The 20793-nt window shown below is 37.2% G+C and overlaps 4 protein-coding genes across 4 annotated transcripts; 3 read left to right on the plus strand and 1 right to left on the minus strand.

Moving 5' to 3' along the window:
• Positions 1–1143: 1143 nt before the first annotated feature.
• On the plus strand, positions 1144–9202 carry LOC125204884 (uncharacterized). The gene is made up of 15 exons (XM_048103644.2): positions 1144–1858; positions 2623–3025; positions 3118–3295; positions 3407–3546; positions 3673–4834; positions 4931–5031; positions 5388–5532; positions 6254–6322; positions 6985–7030; positions 7105–7436; positions 7616–7695; positions 7782–7917; positions 8125–8317; positions 8420–8502; positions 8833–9202. Exons 1-15 carry the CDS (start codon positions 1747–1749, stop codon positions 8959–8961), a joined length of 3309 nt encoding a protein of 1102 aa, XP_047959601.1. The 5' UTR covers positions 1144–1746; the 3' UTR covers positions 8962–9202.
• A 739-nt stretch (positions 9203–9941) lies between these two features.
• On the minus strand, positions 9942–11176 carry LOC125206486 (large ribosomal subunit protein eL37x). Its single transcript, XM_089060421.1, has 4 exons — positions 11040–11176; positions 10803–10938; positions 10248–10349; positions 9942–10159 (listed from the first exon to the last, which is right to left on the minus strand). The coding sequence occupies exons 1-4, from the start codon at positions 11040–11042 to the stop codon at positions 10113–10115; spliced, it is 288 nt and encodes a 95-aa protein (XP_088916547.1). The 5' UTR covers positions 11043–11176; the 3' UTR covers positions 9942–10112.
• A 2931-nt stretch (positions 11177–14107) lies between these two features.
• On the plus strand, positions 14108–18279 carry LOC125207871 (RAD3-like DNA-binding helicase protein). Its single transcript, XM_048107373.2, has 9 exons — positions 14108–14272; positions 14384–14980; positions 15058–15146; positions 15502–15852; positions 16031–16303; positions 16380–16619; positions 16707–16928; positions 17082–17622; positions 17811–18279. Exons 1-9 carry the CDS (start codon positions 14161–14163, stop codon positions 18029–18031), a joined length of 2646 nt encoding a protein of 881 aa, XP_047963330.2. The 5' UTR covers positions 14108–14160; the 3' UTR covers positions 18032–18279.
• Positions 18280–19938: 1659 nt separating this feature from the next.
• LOC125207873 (uncharacterized) lies at positions 19939–20793 on the plus strand. The gene has a single exon (XM_048107374.2). It carries the CDS (start codon positions 20054–20056, stop codon positions 20633–20635), a length of 582 nt encoding a protein of 193 aa, XP_047963331.1. The 5' UTR covers positions 19939–20053; the 3' UTR covers positions 20636–20793.

Consider the following 20793-nt stretch of genomic DNA (forward strand, 5'->3'; position numbering starts at 1 on the left):
TCAATGGTAATGTGTTGCTTAACTATTCTAAAATTAGAATTTCATACTTTCCCGATAGTAATTAATAAGGAAACAATTCATACTTTTTAGGGACGAGGAAGTAATATAGTTTGGTAATTAAAAAAATTTATGGAGTGAAAAATAGTATAGTCCTACAGGGATGCCAATTCAACCCGAAACCCGTGGGTTGGCCCGAATAGCCCGGTAAAATGAGCAGGTTAGGGTTGTAATTTCATATTCCGAATACAAAACGGGCTAAACGGGTTGGCCCAAATGTGTTGACGGGTTAAATGGGTTGGCTCGAAGGGTTGCGGGTTGGCCCGGCGGGTTGCAACTTTTAATTAAAAAATATTGAGTTTTAGGGACTTTTAATTAGTCTTTTTCAATCTACATTCTACATTTTCCCACTCAATCTCATAGTATCAACTTTGAGTTTCACATCAACTCATTATGTCATTGCCCCATCATATGTCATAATGTCACTACTGTCTTGCTACCACCAACATAAATCAATACAAAATTAAGAATTAACCCATCAAAATTTAAATATATTTATCATTTTAATACTAATTCATGTAAGATATGATTTTTTATTTTCATAAAGAATTAGTTATGGAAAATTGCCAAAATAATGACACGAGCACAAGCTTTAATTGAAGTGAATTGATTTAATTTTGAATTATTTTTGTTTAAATTGTAGTTGATCGAGATGAAAGGCTTCTCACAACTATTATTGAGTAAAACTATGAAAAATTTGAAGATTTTATATGATTCTATCACTAAGAAGAAAAAATATCTAAAATTTAAAATCATTTTATTGAGAAAAATTTGATTACGAGATTATTTTCGAAAGTTTTTAGACATGAATAGCCCAATGGGTTAGCCCGAAAATCGACGGGCTAGGGTTAAAAATTTATGACCCCAAAAATTCATAACCCGAATAGCCCGGCAACCCGAGCGGGTTGACCCGAACGTAAACGGGTTAGCCCCATTTACATCCCTAGTATAGAATATCTATAGAAGCAATTAATTAGATACTCATTTAATAAAAAATACATATAGATACTGCTAGTTCTAGACTGTAAATTCAAACATTTGAATTAGAAATGTGGACAGGGGTAAATCCGTAAATAGGTATACATCTAGAGAGAGAATCGTGTTCTTCAGCCGGCCCGGGCCCGCACTAGTTCGAAGAAGGGCCCGCTTCTCCAACCGCGGACAACGAGTTTCCGAACTGGTAAATTGCTGTGAAATTTACCAAACTGTCAGTCACCATCAATGGCGCAATGCTCTGTCTTATACTCCTACAACTACAATACTTGTCAGCTTCTAAGCAATCCTCGAATCGGAACGTGGAAGCGTTGATTAGATTGCTTTACTGCTGATGATTAAAACCCTAACCGAACCTACCGCCAGATTTCGGAATTCATAACTTATTCTCCGTTGTAAATATTGAGAGAGAGAGAGAGGGAGAGAGCAGTCCGCAACTGTAGTGCACTGAAAACCTAGTGGTCTGCGACGTTTGAGTGGATTTGTTAGGAAAATGGCGTGCCGTGCTAGAATCGAATTCTTTCTTCAGCTCGATCTGAGATTGGTTGGAGTGATCGCGTGAAGAATGTTTGGAGAATCCGATTGCGGGGATTATAAAGTTTTGAATCATCGGTTTTGTGGTTTATGTTGATCGAATTTTAGATGAGTGTTTGAGGTTTGAGAAGTGGCAGTAAGTGACGATTGGTGGTGGGCAGAATGAGCAGCAGCGAGGGGAAAGGTGTGAGTGTTCGCGACCTAGTCGAGGAAGCTAAGAAGCGGATTGTTTTTGTGATCGTAAGTGTTGTTGGATTGTCATACCTCATGTCATGTAAGTGATTGTTCTTGTCCATCTCTTTCATAGCCTATTTTTGCTTATGTTCACTCAACCTGATTTGTTGATTAAGTTAGATAAGCAAATTGGTGATTGCCTGCATAAACATACTTGGAGATGAGACTGTAAGAGTGTGAGATTTGGGGAATTGTGGAGCTATTTGCAATAGGAACTGAAGTTACATTTTATTATGAGGACTTTCAAACAATTTTTTGTTGATTGTTGTTTGTTGGCCTATGCATTTCTCGAACTTAGTTTTCTAACTACTACCTTGATGTTGGTAGTTGTACCTGCTTGTTAAATTTGATCTTCCAGTAAATCAACTGTCACCACTGTGCTTACTATGACATACTGATGCTTTATTACATTCAGTTACTTGTGGTTGAGAGAGCATTATATATTCTGTGTTATGTTTGCTTTCTTGAGGATGAGGAGTAGCATTTTGAAGAATGGCACCAAGTGAGAAATAGATATTTCTATCATAATGATCATTTTCTTAGATGCTAATAGAAATCTGGAAGGTGTATGTTAATTCTATTTGGTATCCATGTCCATTGACTCAGCTACCATTTGGTATTTACTTTATGAAAGACCTTATCACGCAGAGCACTTCGATATAGAATACTTCTCGAAACCAACAGTCTCAAGCCTAGATATGATTATCCGAAAAATATATTAAGTCTTGTTTATTTAATGAGACTTGCAAGATTCTAATTTCCCGTCCACACTGTTTAGAAATTAATTTCCTTTTCTTGTTGCAGTAACAAGTTCCTCGGTTCTAGTCAACTTGCCTGCTGCTCTCTTGTTAATAATCACACTTCGCTATTTGACGTTTGATATTGATATACGGAGGAAATCTGCAACTTACAATAGCAAACAAACATCAGCAAACATTTCTTCTGATAAAAATGTGCTTAAGGTTAAGGGCCTCAGAGTTGAGACAGAAAGGTCTGACTGGAAGCATAATGTGAACTCTCCTGTTGTTGAAGATGCAATTGATCAATTCACTAGACATATTGTCTCTGAGTGGGTGACGGATCTGTGGTACTCACGCATAACGCCAGATAGACAGGGTCCAGAAGAGATCGTATTGATCATGAATGGCGTACTTGGAGTAATTTCAAATCGCATGAAAAATATTAATTTAATAGATCTTTTAACAGGGTACAATCCTCGATATTTTACTGATCAAAATTCTTCTTCTCAATCTAGGGTATGAGTGGCATTTTAGACAAGTATTTGCTTGCATTTTGCAGGGATATTATCAAAATTGTATGTCGTAGGCTGGAGCTATTTCGTTCAACAAAGACAAAGATTGAGAGACATCAATCAAAATCTTTGACCGTTGAAGAGCGAGATATAGAACTGAAGTCTCTCCTGGCTGCTGAGAACAAACTGCATCCCATTTTATTTTCTGCTGAAGCTGAGCATAAGGTTGTTACTCTTTTGGTATATTCATTGCAGATTAACAACTATAAGCAGAAAATAGTTGCTTGCTTCCCCTACTTGACTAAGTTTTCTTTTGATTAACTTTGGAGTAAACAGGTTCTCCAGCATGTTGTGGATGGCCTTATTGTAGTTACATTTAGGGCAGATGATCTGAGATGCTCTTTGTTCCGCTATATTATCAGAGAATTACTTGCTTGTGTTGTAATAAGACCAGTTCTGAATCTTGCTAACCCCAGGTAAGCACACTGTTCTTCATTATATCTTAACATTCTACATCTCTATTTTTATGCTCAACATGCACTCTTATGTTTTAATGCTCTGCCTGATTTGACATCTTTCTGCTGCATCAAATTTGATGGCAGGTTTATTAATGAGAGAATAGAGTCTTTTGTTATTTCTAGAAAAGTTGAAAAAGGAAGTGTGGTGACAAACACAACATCAGAGTCTAGAACAAATGCACCATCTGATCATAGCACACAAATAGCAGATCCTTCTGTCAAGGGTGTTGAACTGGTACAATTGAAGAAGGGTGAAAAGAAGAAAGAGGTCAATAGTCATAAATCAGATGCCGTGAATCGAGAACTCCTTTCTAAGGATCCATTGCTTGCCATGGATACACAGTCAACTCGCTCTTGGAATTCTTTTCCAGACACCCATAATGGTGAGGAGAGAGGTCTTCAAAGAGAACTCTCAGGGGGAGAATGGGCTAATGCCCTAGATGTGTTTTCTCGAAGAAAAACTGAGGCACTGGCTCCAGAACATTTTGAAAATATGTGGACAATGGGAAGAGGCTACAGAAGGAAGGAAGATGCAGATACATTGCCTGATCCTTCACAGAGAAACTCTGTAGTGGGGGTATCCAATTCAGTGATGCAGAAAAATGGTCTTCCCGCGCAGAAGAATAAGGAGAAGAGCATAACAGTGAATGGGAAAGATATGTTGGACTCTGGATTTAACAGAAAGCCGGAGGAAGACAATGCTGTATCCTTACGTGAAGAGGAAGATCTTGAAAGTTTGCCTTCTGATGAGGATGAATCCTGGAGCAGTAGTTATACTGAGGAGGATGATATGATCAATGCTACGGGTCTTGACTCCCCAGGGGTTAAAGTTTGGGATGGTAAAAATAAAAGAAATTTCAGCCACATTCATCATCCTCTCGAAACTTCTGACAGGCATAGGAGCACAAAAACTAAGAACAGTCAACTTCGTTCTGCAATAAAGAGAACAAAGTCTGCAAAGAAAAGATCTCGATCTAGTACTCATAATGGTCAAGTCTGGCAAGAGGTAGAACGAACGAGTTATTTATTAGGAGAAGGGCAGGATGTGTTGAGCCACGCCAAAGTGACTGGCAAGCCTGGAGACTCGAGTGAGGACTCGGAGACAGAGCTATTGGGTAGAACTAATAGTGGAGCTACAACTTCATCATCTATGTCCTATGCTTCTTTACCTGAAAGTCAAAGTCTGGCTGCTAATTCAGCAAAAACTTCACTAATTGCTGATTCATATTTTAAATTAAGATGTGAGGTACTCCATTTCCAGTTTACATTTTTTGGTATTTTGACTATGCTTGATTGTGTGTTTTATGCTTGAAGATGCTAACGGTACTAATTTACTTTGCAGGTATGGGGTGCCAATATTGTAAAGAGCGGATCCAAAACCTTTGCTGTTTATTGCATTTCCGTTACAGATATGAACAGTCACAGTTGGTCTATCAAAAGAAGGTAGTGTGATGTCCTCTAGACACGTTGTTATATATTACTTCCGGCAAGATGTTTCTTTTTAGCAGTTTTTTCATTCTCTTTGGGTAGTTTGGCTTTATAGCGTATGGATTCATGCACTCATCCTAATAATTAGAGTTTTAGATAAGACTTAGAATAGTTAAGCAGCTGAATAGCTGATGTAATTTTTCTCTGTACGACATTCAAAATAAGTGGTTGTGGGGGGTGGTTGGGCTAAAAATCTTCCTATTTGAGGAGGTATGCATATATATTGGAGATGGTGAGTTCAAAGTACAGTAATACCATGTCACAGAAAAAGGTAAATTTTCTAAAGCTAATGTTATTTCTTTTGCTTACAGGTATCAACACTTTGTGGAGTTACATAGGCGTTTGAAAGAGTTCTCTGAATATAATCTCCATTTGCCACCAAAGCATTTCCTCTCAACTGGCTTAGATGTGTTTGTCATCCAAGAACGATGCAAATTGCTTGACCAGTATCTAAAGGTACTATTTGACTTGATATTGATATATTTTCTTTATGCTTTATAATTTTACATTTTACTTTCATTTACTTGTCTCCTTCCCACAAAGATAACTAATATAGTAATCCATATTAAAATCCTAAATTGGCAATCAGAAATAGAAGTGTGTAGTAGTACTGTAGTACATGATTAGACTGATGCCAGTCTGAGATTTAAAGGAAGCATGCTGTTTCCAGTGGAAAGGGCTGTCATGTTAAGATGTTATATGCTTTACTTTTCTGCATCACCCTTTTTGTGGGAAAGGAGTATCGTCGTGTAGGTTCTGGATAAGGTAGAGTATGAGATCTCTAATAATTTCTATGGCTGTGGCACTTAGCCAACCTAGAAAGCTAAATATAACTTACTTGTTGTGGGACAATTTATGACTATAAATTCTTCAATAATTTTCTTAATAATGACTGAGTTGACACCTTATTCAAACTAAAATGCTCTGTATAGTTAGGCATTTTAGTTTGGAAAAGCTGCGAAACAATTTTTACATAAAAAAATTAGTTCATTAAAAGATCATGAGTTCATTTGTCTGATATTTTCTCCACGTCAATCTTTTATCATAACATTTTCTGCTTTACATCACTTTTCTTGCTTGTGATTGCAATGGTTGCACACATGTATTGTAAATATAAGTAGAATTGTTCTGTTGTAAGTCCAATCTTTAAACTTTCTCTATTTCCACTGTTTTGCAGAAACTTCTGCAGTTTCCAACTATTTCCTGCTCAATCGAAGTTTGGGATTTTCTTAGTGTTGATTCCCAGGTCTAAATTATGTGACTTATACTTTTAGGCTAATTATAGTTTACAGACTGAACTTTCAGCGAAATTCAGTTTATGGCCTTAACTTTGATTTATATGTTACACGGCATGAACTTTAAGAAATTGTCTAATTATAGCCACAATCATGCCCAAACAATGTTTGCCATTGTTCTTTGCCAAAATTAGACCCGAAGTGCTGAACAAACAACCATGAAAGGTGACCTAATGTATTCTACACTAAAGGAAATTTCCAATGGTAGGTAGCCCATCGTCACCAGACCATGGGTGTGTTGCACTTGAAAGTTGGCACTGTTGCACTAACTTTCATGTGTGATTCCGACCACACCGGTGGTCCTGGTCTACATGTCCTTGGAAATCTCCTTTGGTGTAGAAGGCATTAGGCTCTAGTCTCATCCAATTGACTATAGTTACAGATGTAATTTTGACAAGAATTATTGACTGCCACAGTTGTGATGCGGTTTTGGCTATAGTTAGACAAAATTCCATAGTTCAGGCTACATAGAAAATAAATCAAAGCTAGGCTATACACTGAAATTTGATGAAAGTTCAGGCTAAAAACTATAATTAGCCCTACATTTTTCCAACATGTTAGAGACCTCATATCACTAACGAGTCCCACTTTGCTTTCTATCATGGAATCGCAGATGTATATATTTTCAGACTCGTTGTCCATAATTGATACTCTTTCAGGTGAATATCTGAATTGCATGTTTCTTTTCATCTTTATGAACCCTTTTAATAGTTTCCAGCTGGTTTTATTTCAGTTAACATAGATGAAATAGCACGTCCAAAGATCAAGGACTACAGGGATAATGTAGGGCCTGTATATGACCAGTTATCCAAAAATGAAATTTTCAGTCATGGAAACCAAGATTCTGCTTCTCGAATCAAGGGTGATCATCCTACTGATGGATCAGGGTTGAAAGGAAAAGGTCAACTTCCATCTTCATCAAAAAAGCCTGAATATGGCTCAAAAAACTCAGAGCAAAAGAACGTAAAGCGGTCGAGTAATTTAGAAAAGACTGTGGATAGAGACCATGAAAAATCACATTCTCTTGCTGCTGAAGATTCCTCTGATCCAATGCTTCCCAGTGAGGTCAATTTCTATTTTCTATCATGGCCTATTCTTTAATGGATCTAAATTTCAGAATGGTATTTTCTCATTGTAACGTTGTTGCATAATGCTTGATAACTTAATTCAAACCTTGATATCTTTTCCTTGATTTTTCTTGCTGAAAATCACATTTGATTTTTCTCCTTTCCTTTTTCCAATAGTGGGTGCCGCCAAATCTTAATGTTCATGTGTTCGATTTGGTTGATGTCATTTTACAACTTAAAGATGGTGGATGGATCAGGTATTGATTGTTGTATACATATGGACAAGTCACTATAACTTCCCCTCGCGGCTCTCTTTAATTGCACACTATTGTCGTGGTTACAGGAGAAAAGCTTTCTGGGTAGCGAAACAGGTTCTACAATTGGGAATGGGTGATGCTTTTGATGATTGGTTGATTGAGAAAATACAGCGTTTACGTAGGGGAACAGTGGTTGCTTCTGGAATTAGGCGGTTGGAGAAGGTAATTTGGTATCTCAGATCTATTTTACCAGTACCGTGGGCTTTCCTGTTTGCTTACAAGCAAATTTGAGCTCTAAATCTGGATGCAAGGAGTCAAATTTTGGATGATATGCGTTCTCACTTCTCTAATGCTTTATGTGTTTGTCTGACCTATTCCCCCAATTAAAAAATGGATTATAATATTATCATTTATGACTGGTATAAACAGATACTATGGCCTGATGGAATATTCATAACTAAGCACCCTCGGAGACAGCGACCTCCTCCTGATACTACATCCTCTGTGGATCAATCTTCCGCTCCAAATTCTTCACCTAAAAAGGGAGATACACCGACTCTGGAGGAAATACAACAACAGGAAGCTGAACGGCGAGCCAAATTTGTCTATGAATTGATGATTGGTAATATTTGTTTGTCCTTTCCAAATGTTAGTCATAGGGAATTGAGTGAGTTTTTCATCGATCCTTCTTGGAGACAGTAATGAGTTGAGACATTTCCTGCAGACAAGGCTCCATCAGCTATAGTAGGCCTCGTTGGACGTAAGGAATATGAGCAATGCGCAAAAGATCTCTACTATTTCATTCAGGTTATCCTACTTGCATCATCGTGACCGTAATTTAACTGCATTTCCTCTAACAGTTAACTCTATCTATTGTATGTGTGGCACTTTTCTTATAATTAAATATGCTTACATATGCGTGTTTATCTTCCTTTCCTAAATGCCAAGCACGAACTCTGAATATATTATGATGGGCTATGCTCTACGGAGTCTCTCTAATATTTTGTGGATTTGGGAGTTTGGAAGCACCAAAAAGTGCCATTGTCTAGTGTTAAATCATCTATGTTACTTGTGGTCTTTGTTCCTTCAATCCGAAACTGATGTAGTTGTCGTTAATGTTTGGATTTGTTCTTGCAGTCATCCGTTTTCATGAAGCAGCTAGCTTTCGATCTTCTCGAGCTGCTGCTTTTATCTTCATTTCCGGAACTTGATCATGTTTTCAGAGAATTGGATCAGGACAAAGAGAAGTTTGGCAATCCCACATAGAGATAGGATAGTTTGAGGGATAAAAAATGTGCTATAAAGAAAAGAGTGTTTTTTTGGTTGAGAGGTATCAGATCTGTCGAGTGTGTACAGAGAGAACTTTAGTTTCAAAGACCATTGAAAGAAAAAAAAACAAATACCAGTACATTTTTGCAATCATTTTGTGTATTCCTAATAGTAGTGTTCAATGTTGATAGTTGGCTCAGTAATATTTCAATTTCTATTATTCTGACTTTATGAAGTACATGTTTTATTTGCTTCGGATTCACACTCATTCGCCTTATACAAAATACAATGTAACCGAGTGGTGAACACCAATTTAAGCGTAGATTTCACATTTTTTTAACTAATGTCACCAATTATTGTATCAACAGAAAGCTAAAAAATAAACCCATTCTCATAATTCATTCGTACTACTTGGACGAAATTTTTTTAGAATACAATGTATTTTTGCTAAGGCAAAAGAAAATCATTTATGGAGTACAAAATAAATAGTCTACTTTGGATTTTGAAAAAACCATGAATCAAAATATAAGGCATCTTTTGTAAGTATATTTTAAAAAACATGAAGAAACAACGAAAACGGCACACAACCTACCATTCTACTTTCTATAGAAAGAAGCTCATTTTGGTATTTAAAGAGACATAAATCTTCAGATTTTCAGAGGAGAGAAATAAGAATGCAAAAACCATAAAACATAGACAAGAACACATTTGTAGACAAAAATGCCCAAGGAGATGAGCCAAAAAAGATTGTACCAGAAAGCCTGTAGACAACATTAACTGTGCTAAATGCAAATACAGACCACACCAAATATTAATCAGAAGCCTAAATGAGAATTCACTAAAAATGCTGAGAGCCATCCTTCATAATAATAGTAGTAACAAATATGATATGAGCTCCAAATGAACACCAACCTATTTTGCTAATAATAACAAGGTGTTAAAGAATAAAACTGTAACAAGATCAAAAAGTCAAGGCAAACAAACAAGATTGGTCTTTCATCCATATGTATTAAAATTCAAAACAAAGTACATCAACATAATTAGCATGAAACTAAGTATCTCAAAATTCAGACATCTTTCAAAATTCATTTGCTCTCTAGTCTATAAAAATACCAAAAGAAACTCCAATCAACAGCGATCTCCAGCACTTAAGCAGACGCGGCAACAGCCTTCTTCCTCGGTGCAGCCTCAGTACCTACATTCATCACAAATTCTACATAAATACAATGCTAATAATGAAAAGCAAGAAACAGAAAAAATATGTATGACAAAAAGCTAGCAACCTTCTCTGAAGTTGGTCTTGAATCTGCGGGGCACGTTGCGGAGATACCTCATCCGCCCAGTGCCAGTCGTCTTTCGGCGAATAGCCTTCACACTCCAGTTGTCTAAAGTGAAATTTCACACAGACAGCGCTCAGCTAAATGATTCAATTATACAAAACAAACACATACACACTTGAACACGCAGATAAATGAGAACAATTATAGCTCTAATTCTAAGTATATCGTGAAAAGGAAAATCCACAATCACACTAATACATTTTCATATAGCAAACACGGATTCCACAATTAATTTCACACATAAATCGCTCAACTAAATGATTCGATTATACAAAACAAAATCAAACACACTTGATCACGCCGATAAATGAGAAACAATTATAGCTCTAATTCTAACTAAATCATGAAAAGGAAAACCCACAATCACAGTCATACATTTTCATATAGCAAACACGGATTCCGCAATTAATTCCACTAAAATCATGCTCAATCGAAAAGCCAAAGCATAATCGCAGAAATAGAAACACGTAATTTAGATCAACAAATTGAATGTCATACATGTCCTCTTGCGAGCAGCAGGATAAGCACAGGCGGAGCAGCGACTCTTCTGGAGGTGGAAGCTGCGGCGGCCGCACCTCACACACAGTGTGTGTGTCTTGTTTCTCCTCTTTCCGAAGCTCCCCGTTCCCTTGCCCTATAAATTCAAGCACACGCGCATTACTATTTGAGTCGACACGGATCTAATCGGACGAATACAACGACGGGAAGAGCAGAAAGGAATAGAGATTTGATTACCATGGCTGTAGAGTTGCAGAGCGGTCGACGAAAATGAGAGGTGCGATGAGAGGAGTAGTTTTATATGAAGAGCGAAGCCAGAATAATGAGAGAAACGATTTTAGGGTTTCGGATTCAGCAAAATAGGCCTGCTGTTGGCTTTGGGCTGATACTGCATTTACGGCCCATTAAAGCAAGTGTTAACTTATCATTTTTATGAATATTGGTAAATAATGGGAAGATCATGAAATTTAGAAATTACAGGACATTTAGATTTATTTTAAATTATTTACAATGAAATATTTTGCAATTTTTTTATAGGTAGATGTTATCGTCAATGAATAAATGATATCATATGTTTTATAGTAAAAATATTGTCTTTTAGTTGAAAATACATTATACTACCTATGTATTTTAAAAGTAGCCCTGCTTTTCATTTTAGTCCGTTTTTAAATAATAAAAACTTTTAAACTTTCTACTTTAAAAAATCTTTAAACCTCTATATATCAATTCATTTACCACTTATACCACTAGAATTAGGGGTGGGAATATGAATATCGGGTATTGGATTTACCCATACCCGACCCGATATCCGCCGGATTTGGATACCCAATATCCAATTTTATGGGATTGGGTATGGGATTGGGTATTGAAATATAAGATAAATCGGTATTGGATAACCCGAATGGGTATCGGGTATTACCCAAATATCCAATTTATTATTTAAAGCATATTTTAAATTAGGTTTAGCCATTTTGCATTAAATATAATCTTATATTTTAAAATAAAAGTGATCCATTTTTTTTTTGTTTTATACTAACAAAATAAATGAAACATTAAAGATATTAGTCAATATAGATATTTCTATTTTTTTTATTAATATATAAAATTTAATTTTTTAATTAATTATTAACACATGTAAAGAGTCGGGTATTTGGATACCCGATACGTCGGATATGGATACCCGAGACGGGTATTGGAGTACCCGAATATATATCGGGGCGGGTTTTGGATAGACATTTTGATGATTTTCGGGTTTGGATACCCGGTTTTTTCGGGTCGGATATCCACGGATACCCGTATTCCCACCCCTAACTAGAATAAAGTGGACCTCACAATCCAATAACATTAAGTCTAATACTTTTTAGAGTAAAGACCAAAACTGGTCCTGAACATATGACCATTTTATGTTTTTGGTCCTAAACATTATCTTTTGGATTTTTTGGTCCTGCACATATGGAAATTTGATCATTTTGGTCATCCGTCAACATTTCCGTTAAAAACTAACGGTCAACGGATTTAATTCCAATTTTGACCAAATTAAACTTTTAATTCTGATTTTTTATTCCCTAATAAATTCCCTAATTATTTTTACACTTCAATCTTCCTTCCTCTCATCTTTCATCTTCTTCCTTTCTCTCCTCTCAAATTGCCCATAGTTCCAAGCTCCTCCTTTCTAATTTTGAGATTGGCTATTCCAAATATTATCCAATTTGCAAAAAATCTCACCGTCTCTGCCTCCAAATTTCATCGATTCCACCGTCTTCCCCGCTCCCTTGACCGCCTCCTCTCCGGCGCATCACGCCGCCGCGGCGCCACCTGTTTTGATCTCCCTCCCTGAGAAGGCTCAGATCCAGGCCGCGCCGGTGGCGGTGGCGTCGACGGCGAACAGGTGCTCGGCCTACAGGAAGAAGGTCGGGTTGACCGGATTGATATCCGAAGATCAAATGGTAAACTAATAGCGTGCTTCCTCTTCGCCGTCTTCCTCAATTTGCTTCCTTCTCTCGGCTTCTCTCGCCTTCACCTACATCACCGCCTGCTCGAACGCCGCGAGGAGATTCAGATCGAAGAGGCCCTCCGAGTACAAATCCGGCCGCCTGAACGACGTCGCATCGATCTCCGACGAAGGAGGCTTCGATTCAGCAACATTCCCGTTTTCCACTGGACTGACATTCTCTTTATCATCCGTGAGCTGCGAATCGAGGTCCGTCTCTTCATCTCGGAGGTCCTTGATCAGCTCCGTTGAATCAGGGCATTCTTCAGTGGCGGCCAAGGGGGGCATCCTTGACCGTCTTGAGCTTCTTCAACAACTTTCCTTTCATGGTGTTCATCTCTGAGAATGGAGGTTTTGTGTGAGTAGGGAAAGATTAGAATAGGGAAGGAAGAAGATGAAAATAGATGTGTAAAAATAATTAGGAAATTAATTAGAGAGTAAAAAATCAGAATTAAAAGTTTAATTTGGTCAAAATCGGGATTAAACTCATTGACCGTTAGTTTTTAACGGAAATGTTGACGGAGGACCAAAATGATAAAATTTTCATATGTGCAGGACCAAAAAATCCAAAAGATAATGTTTAGGACCAAAAATATAAAATGACCATATGTTCAGGACCAATTTTGGCCTTTACTCTACTTTTTATTTTTCATTTTTCTTACTTTGCTAATTTTACTCGTCTTCTCTCTTACTTCACCAATTTTTCTTTTCTTCTCACTTACTTTACCAATTGTGCATTAAAATCCGTGTTATTTCAAATATTTATATTTTTAAATTAAGGAGGTAGTACTCCTTATACGCAGCGGATCTATAGCAACCCAAATTTGTACTCTTATCTCTTTAGTTGAGTTTTAAAGTACTCTCTCCGTCCCTGATTAAGAGTCACACTTTGATCGGACACGAGTTTTAAGAAATGTAAAGAAAAGTTGGTTAAAAAAGTTAGTGGAATGTGAGATCCATTTTTTTATATTGGTTTTATAATAAAATGTGAGTGAATTGAGTTAGTGGAATGTGAGACCTACTTACTATTTATGGTAAAAATGAAGTGTGACTTTTAATTGGGGACAAAAGACTAAAATGGAAAAGTGTGACTCTTAATCGGGGACGGAGGGAGTAGCAGAGAGATTAGAATTTGACCAAAAATGAATATATTAAACTATGATATTTATGAATCTATGATATTAATTTGTAGCAGTGGTAGTTAATAAAGCTAATAGTATTAGTGTCAGATATTAAAATAAAAATAAATTTAGGAAATGAGAACACAAGAAAAAGAAAAAGAATATATATAAACGCGGGAAAATTGAACTCACCGTGAAAGATTTCCCAGTTGAGTACAACTCGGTAAGCTGTGAGAAGAACGGTGCAATGGAATTCCCAGCGTTCCCCTACAAACCCTACTCGATACAGCTGGATTTCATGAAATTCCTTTACGAATCGCTCAACAGAGGCGGCCTCTCGATGCTGGAAAGCCCCACCGGTACGCGTTTTGCCATTTCCGCGGCCCGATTGTTGGTTCTGCTATTTAACATTTGCGATTCAATGCGGTTTCCCTTGTTTTATTCGTTATTTGATGGTTGGATTGTTGCAGGGACTGGAAAAACCCTTAGCATGATATGCAGTGCTCTGCAGTGGCATGTCGATCGGAAGAAATTGGAGACCGCGGAGAATAATGGGAAGGAGAAGTTGGGCGAGGGTAAGGATGAAGATGATGATGAGCCGGATTGGCTTAGAAATTTTGTGCCAAATAAAGAAGCTGATGTAGTCAAGAGTAAACCTATAATGCATAAGAGGAAAAAGGGAGAAAATGTTAGAGATTTATCTAGCTATAGTAGTGGAGAAGGTGAAAAGGGTAGGGGGAAGGAGGAGAGAAGCGCAAAGGGGAAAGATGGGATCGGTGAGGTGGATGATGTGGAGTTTTTGTTGGAAGAGTATGACAGTGAATCGGAAGTAGGTGGGAAATCGAAAAGGAAGAATGTTGGAGGGGATGGTGTGCTGTCGAGTGAGGAAGAGGACGAGGTGGATGAGCTGGTTGGGAAGGAAGAGGAGTCGCGACTGAAGATCTATTTTTGCAGTCGGACGCATTCACAGCTTTCGCAGTTTATGAAAGAGCTGAGGAAGACTAAATTTGCTAGTGAGTTGAAGGTTGTGTGCTTGGGTTCTAGGAAGAATCTCTGTATCAATGAAGGTATGTCATATACTGGTCTAATTTGGTGTTAAAATTCATAGATGCTTGACTTCATAACGGTGAACCTTCACTTTCAGAGGTATTGAAGCTGGGGGGTTCCAATCGCATAAATGAGAAATGCTCGATGCTCCAAAAGAATAAGAAAAATGAAGCTTCTAAAATGAAGGTATACAGATGTTTTATCTCAAATATAATACTCCCTACATTACAATGAAATTAAGAAACTTTGTTGTTCCCATAATAAGCATGTTTCTCAGCTACGAATCTTCCATTTCATACACAACATGAAGATAATCATATGTTATTCACAGTCCTAACATGAGTGCTCTATGATAATTGTACACCACCCCTTGATATTAATTTGAGGCAGTTGTAGAATACATTATCAGTTATCAAGCAGCCATGGTTGGCTGCAGCCTTGTTGGTTATGGAACCCGGAAACCATCATGACTAAAAGTCTTAAACCTTTTCCCTGCCACGTATGTATTCTGTTTTATTGAAGCTCTATTTTATATAAGCAGAAGGTGGGTTCTGGAAAAAGGATTCGTGGCAACAAATCTTCTTCTGGATGTCCAATGTTAAGAAGGAAGAAGATAGAAGAGTTCGCAAATGAAGTTATTCAAATGGAGGCTCTGGACATTGAAGATCTTGTTCATATTGGACGCGATATAGGAGGTTGCCCATACTATGGTTCGAGAAAAATGTTACCTGCAGCTGACCTTGTGGTTCTTCCATATCAGTCTCTTCTTTCAAAATCATCGCGTGAATCCTTGGGCTTAAATCTGAAAGACAGCGTTATTATCATAGACGAAGCTCATAATCTAGCAGACACTCTCATCAGTATGTATGATGCAAGAATCTCATGGTCCCAGGTAAAATTCTAAAGTTATTTTAGCTGGCATTAGTAAAAGTGTTTCTACTAAAGTTCTTCACTGTATCTCCAGAATAGCTGTTAAGTCCAGCATATTATCTGATTATTTCTTTGACAAATGTTCTCTTTTTAATCATGGGCTGTTTGTAATATTTGCAATTGTATCTCATCCTTTGCAGTTGAAACAATTGCAGTCTCACTTAGATGGATATTTCCAAAGATTTTGTAATGTTCTAGGACCAGGAAACCGAAGATATATCCAGACTTTGATGATCATCACTCGGGCCTTTCTAAGAATGTTGTCTTGTGATGAGAAGCATGTAAACAGCACTGACCATCCAGTTCCATGCGATACAATGACCATCAATGAATTCTTATTTGCTCTGAATATTGACAACATAAACCTGGTCAAACTGCTACAATACGTGAAGGAAAGCAACATAATTTACAAGGTAGAATCGTTTCGGTATCTTAGTTAACATCTCTTCATCACATACTTTTACAATTTGAATGTTCTTAATTTCTTAGGTCTGTGGATATGGAGATAAACTTGCCTTATCTCAAAATATCGGTCCTGGTGGAAATGCTGAAATTAATGAGGAAAGTGCAATCTCTGGTTTCAGAGCATTAGCAGATATGCTTTCCTCTTTGATCAATAATAACAGTGATGGGAAAATGATAGTCTCGAGACCAATGAAGACATGTAACGGCCTGGAAGGAGGGTATGTAAAGTATGTTATGCTGACTGGAGAGAAAATATTTTCTGAGGTTTGCCTGTTTGCTACAACTATTTGATTGCAGAATTCTTAGACAAAATTTTCACTTCGAATCAATGTAAAATTATTTTTTGGGCAGGTGCTGGATCAAGCCCATGCTGTCGTCTTGGCTGGCGGAACCTTACAACCTATAGAGGAAACCAAGGAAAGACTTTTCCGGTCGCTACATTTAAAAGAGTTACCCTTCTTTTCATGTGGACACATAGTTCCTTCTAAAAACATTTTGCCAGTTGCTGTTAAGCTCGGGCCTTCTGGTCAGTCCTTTGATTTTAGCTACAAAGCTAGGAGTTCACCAACCATGGTGAGGAATCCTCTTTTTCACTTTGTCATGGTTTCCTGGTTTCCATAACCCTATAGACCTTTACCATAACACCTGACCTTATCAAGTATTACTATCTCTCAATGTCATGTTTTTTTCCGGTGATTAACTACTACATATTGGACGTAATCACAGATTGGGGAACTAGGTCTTCTGCTGTCTAATCTAGTGACAGTTGTTCCAGATGGCGTAGTTGTATTCTTCTCATCATTCGAATACGAGAGCCAGGTCTATGATGCATGGAAGGAATCAGGAATCGTTTCAAGGATCATGAAGAAGAAGCGCATTTTCAGAGAGCCAAGAAAGAGTACAGATGTTGAAGCTGTATTGAGGGAATACAAAGAGACAATTGACACGTTGTCCATCACAGGTTCCACGTCTTGCAATGGTGCTATCCTCTTTGCCATTGTCGGAGGCAAGATATCCGAAGGCATCAATTTTAGTGATGGGGCTGGTCGGTGCATAGTAATGGTTGGACTGCCCTATCCTAGCCCATCAGATGTTGAGTTAATGGAGAGGGTGAAGCATATTGAGGGTCTTGGCAAGACGATCCCAAGCGAAACTGCGTGTGGTGGTAGGGATGCCGAGTCTGGGCTTCAAATCCTTAAAAGGTGTAAAGGGAGAGGAAAAGAGTACTATGAAAATCTTTGCATGAAAGCAGTGAATCAATCCATTGGTAAGTGCTGCTACAGAAAAATAAAAAATCTTTGCTGAAAATCGTTTGTCTTTGTTGGCCATCTCAAGAAGCTCAATTTTCTCATGCAATTAACCATCTCTGCCAAAGCTTCTTCACTTTATGCTATGTTCTCTATAATCTACATCGGTTTGTAATTAATTCGAGATTTTCTTGATTGGTGATTGTAGGCAGAGCAATTCGGCATGTGAACGATTATGCAGCAATATTGTTGGTGGATGCACGTTATGCTTCTGATCCTACTAAAGGAAGCACTCCACACACAACAGACAAGCTGCCACAGTGGATCAAAAGTCATCTGGTTCCTACAACCAATAATTATGGTGAAGTTCACAGATTGTTGCATCAGTTTTTCAAATCTCACAAGAATAAGGAAGCCACAAGTAAATAATTGAACATCAGAAATTGATATTCTACTCAAAGGATTGCTGAAATACATTTTGTATACATCTGTTCTGTTACACATGTATTTATCTTGTCATGATGTCCCAACTTCATTTCTTGGCCAGCTCTGAGGTGTGTGTGTGAAAGGGTTTAAGTGGTAGAAGTTGATATAAAGATACAGGTAGATGAAGTTTCAAATCAATGCTGAATTGTACACATTTTTCTTTTAATGAAAATCAGGGATGACTTTGATTTGATATTTTGTAAAACAAGTTTGCATATTTGTCCATCCTATTTCTCTGATGAATATTGTAGGGAAAAAAGTAGATAAGGATTGTGTGAACTGACTAAAATGTTGAAATCAAATAAACAATGCTTTTTAGATCTCAATTGAATACATTAAATTATAAATTTGGCAGAACTTTATGTTAGTAATTCAATTAGTTATAGATATATTAATAGGGATGTACTAGTATAACAACTAATTTTAAAGTTATAATGTACATCCAATTTGGTGCTGCCATGTGGCACAAAAATGTAATATTGTAAACACTAAAATGCAATATATATTTGTAGAAGTTATAAATGAATTTCGGCAGATTGCATTTTTGTTATATGCAGATTGCATTTTTTATTGTTGAGTTTTGCATTTTAGATATCGACGGTTTAATTTGCATTTTATATATAGACGGATTGCATTTATATATGTGAAAATGCAAAACTTAACAATACAACTTATGTAAAAATGCAAAACTCAACACTATAAAATGCAATTTACCTACAACTAAAATGCAATCTGCGGTATAAAATATCGCATGTTTTGTGCCACATGGCAGCATCAAATTAGATGTACGTTGTGACTCTAAATAAAGGGCACCCTAGTGCTCCCCTACATTAATATTAATCATGCAATTAACTTAATTGTCAAAAGAAAATATAAGTAACTAATTACTATTATATGTTTTATTAAGTTAAGATTAAAGAAGATGATTGATATTTGAATTTGTATGTAGGAATCTTGGTTATCCTACATCCTGAGGTTCGTTTTGGAGATGGAAATTGGAATCAATCTTTATGGGAAAATGATAATATTATCGTCCACATGAAGTTCTTCCTAAAGGATGAAAAAGGAGAGATGATGATGATGATGATGATGATGATGATAATGATGATAATAATAATAATAATAATAATAATAATAATAATAATAATAATAATAATAATAATAATAATAATATATAACTGTATGAGAGTGACTGCCTTGTGGAGCAATTAAAATAATTTTGATGAGTTGTTATAATCATCATCTCACTCCTCAACAAATGTGAGGTGCCTACCACTAACCATATTAATATATCTCCCCACATAAATGCTGAAACATTTTCTCATTATTTCAAATTCAACAAGTTGTTAGTTAAACATTTGGATTCATAATTATCAGAATATAAATAATCACATGTGATGCTTGACTGGGAGTGAAGAGTGAGAGTGATGGTCACAATCATTTATTTTGTGACCAAATTGGACTCCATATGATTAATATCATGTACTCTAATTTAGATTGGAATTATTTTACTTATGCATTTCACTTTTAAAGTAAATCTCATATTTTATTAACTTATCCTTGTAATTATTCAAGATTGGCGCTTTGCAAAGCACTTCACCCACATTATTCATTTTTTTTTATCATTACTTATTTGAAAAAAACTAAAAATAGTCATCTACATGCACAACTATGTTACATATTATGTCAGACCTCTAAAACGCTGCGTCACACGTCGTACGCCATTTCGACACAACGTAGCACATGGTCTAAGGAGACAGAAACAGTGTGGGCCAAAGAGCACATAAAATTGTCCCATTCCATCAAATTGCCATTTGCCTCAAGGCAATAGAAAGAAACCTGAATTGTTGTTGTCACCATCTCTGTTTTCTACCAAACAAAACCTGCAACTTCTCCCACTCCACAACCCAATTTGGAAGTTTTCCACCACTTTACACACACACAAAGTGATAGCAATTGATAAAGATGAGCAGCAAGCCAATCACGAGAAACGGAAAGCCACTCATCAAATCAACCATTCACAAAACCATGAAATTCCTCACCAAATCCTTCACACACCTCAAACCAACAAAATCCCCCGCCAACGCCAACACCAACACCAACACCAACAATTCAGATGATTGCTACACGATCTTCTCAGAAACTAACCCTAATTCCAGCCCTAATCCTATTTCTAATCCGATTAAAACAGTGACGAAGAAGAAAATTGAGGATCGATCAGAGACGGCGGTGAAAGAGAAACATACCGTGAAGGAGGAGGCGGCGAAATGGCGGTGGTCGGGCGCGGATGTGTTGGCGCAGAAGATGATAGATCTGGAGATGACGGATTCGAGCGACATCGATCAGGCGGTGGATGTGGAGGAGGTGCTGCACTACTACTCGCGCCTGACTTGCCCGGCTTACGTGGAGATCGTGGACGATTTTCTGATGGATATGTATTCGGAGTTCCAGGTGTCGGGGCGGAGGAGCCTCAACTCTTCTATGAGGAAGCTGGCGCCGGAGACCAATTACAGCTCCATGAGAAGCCTCGCGCCTTTGAAGCTCTGAATTTGTACGCAACTCAGTTGGTAAGACGTGAACGCAGTATTGTGTGATCATATGCAAATTATTCTATTACTATATAGTATGAAGAAATATGGTTACTGTATAATGTAATGGATTCAAATTGTATTTCTTTTCATGGAATAAATTTTTGTTGATTGTAA

This window comes from Salvia hispanica, chromosome 6 (genome assembly GCF_029641045.1).
Source record: "Salvia hispanica isolate PSC_SH4W2 chromosome 6, Shi_PSC_v1, whole genome shotgun sequence".
Classification (NCBI taxonomy): Eukaryota; Viridiplantae; Streptophyta; class Magnoliopsida; order Lamiales; family Lamiaceae; genus Salvia; species Salvia hispanica.